Raw genomic sequence first — 5,788 nt, 5'->3', positions numbered from 1 at the left:
TGAGCTCCGTACCGGCGTCCAGGAGCTTCTTGACGATGCCGAAGTTGGAGTGGGACACGCTGTAGTGCAGCGCCGTGTTGCCGCTGCCGTCGGCCATGTTGGCGACGTGCCGCAGCACCTCGGGGGAGACGAGCCGGCACGCGGCCAGGCAGGCGGCCGTGGCGCCGGGCGCCGCCGACCGCTGGCTGGACACGGAGAACCACTCGTGCTGCAGCGTCTGCAGACAGTCGCGCTGCAAGGGGAGGAAACGGAGGAAGCAGGAACTTCTCTTTTTCTATTTGTGTACCAGATGATCGTGGAAGTGAAAACGCTCCGAAACCTTCAGACATCGTTGTTGTTGTTGAAGTTCAGGACGAACGCCGCGACGGAAGACCACAGGCGGCCAGCTTTCCTTCGCCTTTTCTTACCGTTGCCAAAGGGCTTCCTTGAACCTCAGCATCTCTCCCCATCCATCCAGTGACGTACCATGAACCGTGCACACACACACACACACACACACACACACACACACACACACACACACACACACACACAGCATACCAGCTCCCCGCTGGTCAGCGCCGTGTTGTCCCTCAGATGCGTCTGTAAGGCTTGACAAGCTGAGAACATGGCCTCACTCGTCTTCCCCCTGTAAAGGGATGACATGCAGGTTGACAGCGGACTCGTGTTGTGAGATGTCGCCATGGCAACCTGCTGGTGGCGTCACCTGTGTGTGCGCGGCTTTGCAGACGCTCTGGCCGCCTTGCCGGAGCCCCCTTTGCCCCTCCTTCCATCCTGAGAAGCCTCCCTTGACTTTTTGCTTCCTCTCCTCTCCGCTACCTCAGAGTCGGTCTTCTCGCCGGCAGAGAGCTCGTAAGAGGGCGCGGCCTCCAACCTGAGGGGCAGAGACACACTGAGAATACGCTCAGATGCTAACGTCTTGGAAGGAGAGCAACGTGGACGTTAGCCGGTTACCCCGCGGTCGCCCTCAGAAACCTCCTGCTGCAGCCTTGGTCACCGCTTGGTTTCTTCATTGCAGACCGCACGGCGAGGTCAGCTGACCCGTCTGGAAGCAACCAATCAACAATCTCCACTTGTTACGCGTTTTGAACACAACACATCTAGAGTATAGAAACCCAGGAGGTGGAGCCAGTTGCTCTCAGCTCCTCCTACGGAGCCATCCAGTTTTATTTGAGACCCCTGGCCACTAACTGGCATGTGGTACGAGCCGCCCTCCAAAACCTAATGTCATTCCAAGCGCGGCGGCCACTTCCTGTCAGCCCAACGCCGGTTTAAACTCGGCATGGCGGCGGTCTGGAGACACACACACACACACCTTGCCGAGCTGCCGACGACGTCTGCTCTTCCAACATCTGAATCATTCTTTTAACGTCTGAATCGCCACCAGCCGGTTGGCTGGTTCCTTGGTTGGCTTTGTCCACTAAGAGCTGAGCCGGAAAGTCTGAAAGGAAGAAGGACACCAGTGACGCCTCTGGATCGGACCGGCCTGGCACATGACGTACAGTTCATTGCATAAGGAGATCGTAATCCACCATGAGAGGTACCTAGAAAAGAGTTTTGGACCAGGATTGGCAAAAACTTGTTTGCATGCACATGGATCAAAGTCGGCTCGTCTCTGTAGTCGACTAACACGCAAAAGATGTATTGGTAACCATAACCCTAAGATGTATTGGTAACCATAACCCTAAGATGTATTGGTAACCATAACCCTAAGATGTATTGGTAACCATAACCCTAAGATGTATTGGTAACCATAACCCTAAGATGTATTGGTAACTATAACCCTAAGATGTATTGGTAACCATAACCCTAAGATATATTGGTAACCATAACCCTAAGATATATTGGTAACCATAACCCTAAGATATATTGGTAACCATAACCCTAAGATATATTGGTAACCATAACCCTAAGATATATTGGTAACCATAACCCTAAGATGTATTGGTAACCCTAACCTCTAACCATAACCGCTAACCCCTAACAATAACCGCTAACCCTAAACCCTAACCCTAACCATAACCATAACCCTAAGATGTATTGGTAACCCTAACCTCTAACCATAACTGATAACCCCTAACAATAACCGCTAACCCTAACCCTAACCATAACCATAACCCTAAGATGTATTGGTAACGCTAACCCTAACCCCTAACCCCTAACCCTAACCCTAAACCCTAACCCTAACCATAACCATAACCCTAAGATGTATTGGTAACCCTAACCCTAACCCCTAACCCCTAACCCTAACCCTGGCTAATTCAAAAGGTTTAGCATGTGCTGTTGATCGGCTCTTCCTCTGGCAGCCGGAAGAAGCCCATCAACAAAGCGTTTAACCAACAAATGAACTAAAGCAGACGACTGCTAGCCAACGGATTTCCTTTCCTGCATCTACAGTGTTACCTGGTTCCTGAGAAGATGAACAGTGGACTTCTGCTCCTCCGCGTTCTGCAGCTTTGCTATCGCAGGATAGCTCGCCCTGCTGGCCGAACCCCTCCCTGGTTGGAGCGCGGTGCTCCTCCGAGAGCAGCTCCCCGTGCTCCCGGAGGAGCCAATGCATCTTCTCGATGTAGTGGTTCAACTCGTGGTCCCACTTGGACTGTGGGGACAGCTGCGCGGTCTGGACGGGTGTACCGGACGAAGCGGACAGATTCCGTATCCTCCCCTCTCCGACGCCGATGCTCCTCGTCCTGACCGGGTCGGGCAGATGGGAAGGCCCGGAGGCCATATTTCGAGTTTTCAACCCTACCAGGAAATTCTCATTAACGTTGGCGAATCCGACGCCATGGTCTCGTGTTACCACCGCGACTGCCCCAGTCGTTTGTTTCAGGGTTCTTCCTGCCAGGCGTTCCGTCCCTACGCCGACCGTGCGAGTCTCTGGAGTGCATTTAGCGTCTTTGACCCCGTTGCCTACCGACACCGTCCTGGTGACCGTCTGAGTGGTGTTGGTGTGCTTGTCTTGGGTGATCAGGACAGTGTTGGTGCTGGAGTCTGCGTTGAAGGCATGTCTGGTGTTGGTAAAGCGAGACACTGAACTGGATACGGTGTTGGTACGCTGAGAAGCAGTCTGGGGTGAAGCCATGACTCCCAGATCCACTCCTCTGACCTGATCTGTGGCCACACCTTGAGAAACCACGTCCTTCGCCCGGCGGACGCCCACATCCACCGAATGACACTCAGGCTTTCTTTTCTCAGAGCACAGATTCTCCACTGGCACCTCGGTGTTGGTTTCTGCATCACACACCTTTACGTCCATGCCGGTTCCTCGGGTGTCGGTTGGGACTCTGATGCCCACGCCCTTCTCCGCGGTCTCCACTCGCTCCCTGACCTTCCAGTGACTCATTGGTGCATCCGGTCCGGTGCAGATGTTCTTCAGCTCGGGCCCGCAACAGGACACTCCCACGGTCTTCACCTCTGTCGCCTCCTCTGTGCCGGCATCTCGGAGCTCCGTGTGATTCCCGACTCTCCGGCTCGTGGCGTGAGGCCCCGCCTCGGTAGCCACGCTCGCGGTGGACGGTCCGGCAGAGGAGGCTTTATCGGCTCGGCTCCTCAATCCCGCAGCCCGGAGCTCCAGTTTGAGACGGCTCATCTCCGTCTGGAGAGCGGATTCCTTCAACTCGGCTTCCAAGTGACAAATCCTCTCCTTCAAGGCTCCAATCATCAGCTGCTGGGCATCGATCTCCGCTTCCCGTTCCGTGTAAAGTCCGAGATCGACTTCAGACACTTCTGTTTCAATCGACCTCACCTCTACCTGATCAGCATGCACACCTTTGTTTTCTTTGGTGCGTTCAGACGCGGCTGTATCGACGTCTTCATCGGGTCCAACTGTGACTGATTTGAAAGCGTTGTCACGCAGGAGGATTTGGTCTTTTCCACGTCCGCCCTTGATGGTTCTTTCCGGCGCCCGCATCTCTTCAGTCGGTTGCCAGAACTCCTTGAGGTCGGTGCAGTCCCTTCTCATCAAGCCCCCGAGTCCTTCCTCCATATGCACCTTGTTCTCAACGTCCGATGTGTCCCCGCTACGCACTCTCTTCCAGATCGCGTCGGCGTCGCTGTGGTTCTTGAGCTGGGAGACCAGTTGCCTCTTTTCCTCCTGAAGGACTGAGATCTTGACCTGGAGGATGGGTATGTTTGTGACCTGCTCCTCCAGCTCCTTCAGCCTCTGCAGAGCCACGACCATCTGGTCACGGACGTGCTGGAGGTGCGTGGCGCCGAAGCTCGGAGCCGAGCTCCGGGGGCTCGGTCGGAGGCATCCGGTGCTGCCTCGACTGCCCAGGGACGGGCTGAGGTGGACGTGCACGTCGCCTCCTGAGCCGACGGGCTTGTTCCCCTGATCATATGCGCCCAGTCCGGTGAAGGGGCAGAGTGACCCGTGGGAGCTCACCCCTCCGAAGCTGGCCAGTCGACGGCGGGGACGGGGCTGAGGTGGCGGCGGCGGCCTCGTCGCCTCCTGATCCAAGTGCTTCGGGGTCTCCACCACGGGGCTTTGTCTTAAGGCAGAAGATCTTGCAGCCGGCTGAGGCTTTGGCTCTCTGGGTATCGGAGAGGTTGCCGGTCCTTCATTCCTGGAGGGTTTGTTGTTATCCGGCGAGGACCCGTGCGGCGGGGGAAGAGGAGGTCGACCTCTGGTTGTGGACGACATGCCCAGGAGTCTCGTGTCGTCGCGGCTCGACGACGACAAGGATTCTGCAGAACGCCACTGGCCGGACGAGATGCCGCCCTGTGCGCTCTCCTCGCTGCCGCCGGCCTCCGTGGGCCTCCTCCTCCGGAGGCTCAGCCGCTTCATGGTGGCGGCGCGTTGGGAACAGCGCTCACACTTGAGGTAGTCCACGTCCGGCTGATAACTGTAGTCAGTTCTCGGGTAGTCAGGAACACACTCTTCAGTGTTTTCACCTGTGAAACCAACAGTGGGGAAACTCTTCATCACTATAGGTACTATCGCATGTGATCACAAAATAAGACTTACAAAACCAATCAAGTTGATATTGAGGCTATAAATAGCTTTAACTCAACATCACAGACAACAACATGAAATGGAAACTTGAATCTCTCTCTGCCGACAGCTTCCTGCCCGTATTGTCTTTCCTTACCTTCGTGTTCTTCTCAGAGGCGACCGCTTCTATTCGAGTCTTCCTTCAAATCACTGAAACTGTTTTTGAGTATAAAGGCTGTCCCTCTCGGAGAGGAGGATGGAGCAGTTGTTTAAGTCTCTCTCTCTCCACAGACTGAACCAGCTCTATAATTACGATGCAACTCTCCCAAAAAAAAACACTTGGCAGCTTTTCCTCCACCACAGTCATCTCACAAGTATTCCAGCCATTCGGTGAACGCACAGAATCAACAACACTTCGTTTCCACCCATCAAATGCTCTGCATAATAAGAACAGTCGAGAGAGATGTTCGAAGATGAACGTACGGACGTATTTTGTTGTGCATTACACATAAAAACACGTCCTGTTATGAAATACACATCCAGAAACAAGCATTCAGCTATTGGAAAGTAAAAAGTAATAGTTACCTGACACATTTCTGCTGTCTCGAGCCATGAACGTGATTCACAAAAGACCAACAATTCCTTTATACCCAGGAGAACTTGGAATAAATCTGTAAAGAAAAAGAAAAACAATGGAGCCGCTATAATTCACTTCTATAAATACCTTCAGAGTTAATGTATCGTCCTGCTGCATCACTCTCTCACTCTCTCTCTCTCTCTTTCCATCTCTCTCTCCCAGCCCAGCTCCAGCAGTCAATACCAGCTGACCTCACAATGCTTACTGACAGGAAATGC

At 53.9% G+C, this 5,788-nt stretch overlaps 1 protein-coding gene across 1 annotated transcript; it reads right to left on the bottom strand.

The window, feature by feature from the left end:
* Positions 1 to 4: 4 nt before the first annotated feature.
* Positions 5 to 5,788, bottom strand: LOC130204930 (KN motif and ankyrin repeat domain-containing protein 1-like; the record flags this gene model as incomplete). Its single annotated transcript, XM_056431940.1, has 8 exons — positions 5,699 to 5,788; positions 5,519 to 5,604; positions 2,404 to 4,893; positions 1,316 to 1,441; positions 955 to 1,045; positions 707 to 874; positions 541 to 628; positions 5 to 232 (listed from the first exon to the last, which is right to left on the bottom strand). Coding segments are annotated over exons 2-8 (3,219 nt in total), but the record flags the coding sequence as incomplete, so codon positions are not given.

The sequence above is a fragment of the Pseudoliparis swirei genome, chromosome 15 (genome assembly GCF_029220125.1).
Source record: "Pseudoliparis swirei isolate HS2019 ecotype Mariana Trench chromosome 15, NWPU_hadal_v1, whole genome shotgun sequence".
In the NCBI taxonomy this organism is placed as follows: domain Eukaryota; kingdom Metazoa; phylum Chordata; class Actinopteri; order Perciformes; family Liparidae; genus Pseudoliparis; species Pseudoliparis swirei.
The sequence above is the reverse complement of the archived record's forward strand: the minus strand, read 5'-3'. Positions and strand labels throughout refer to the sequence as shown.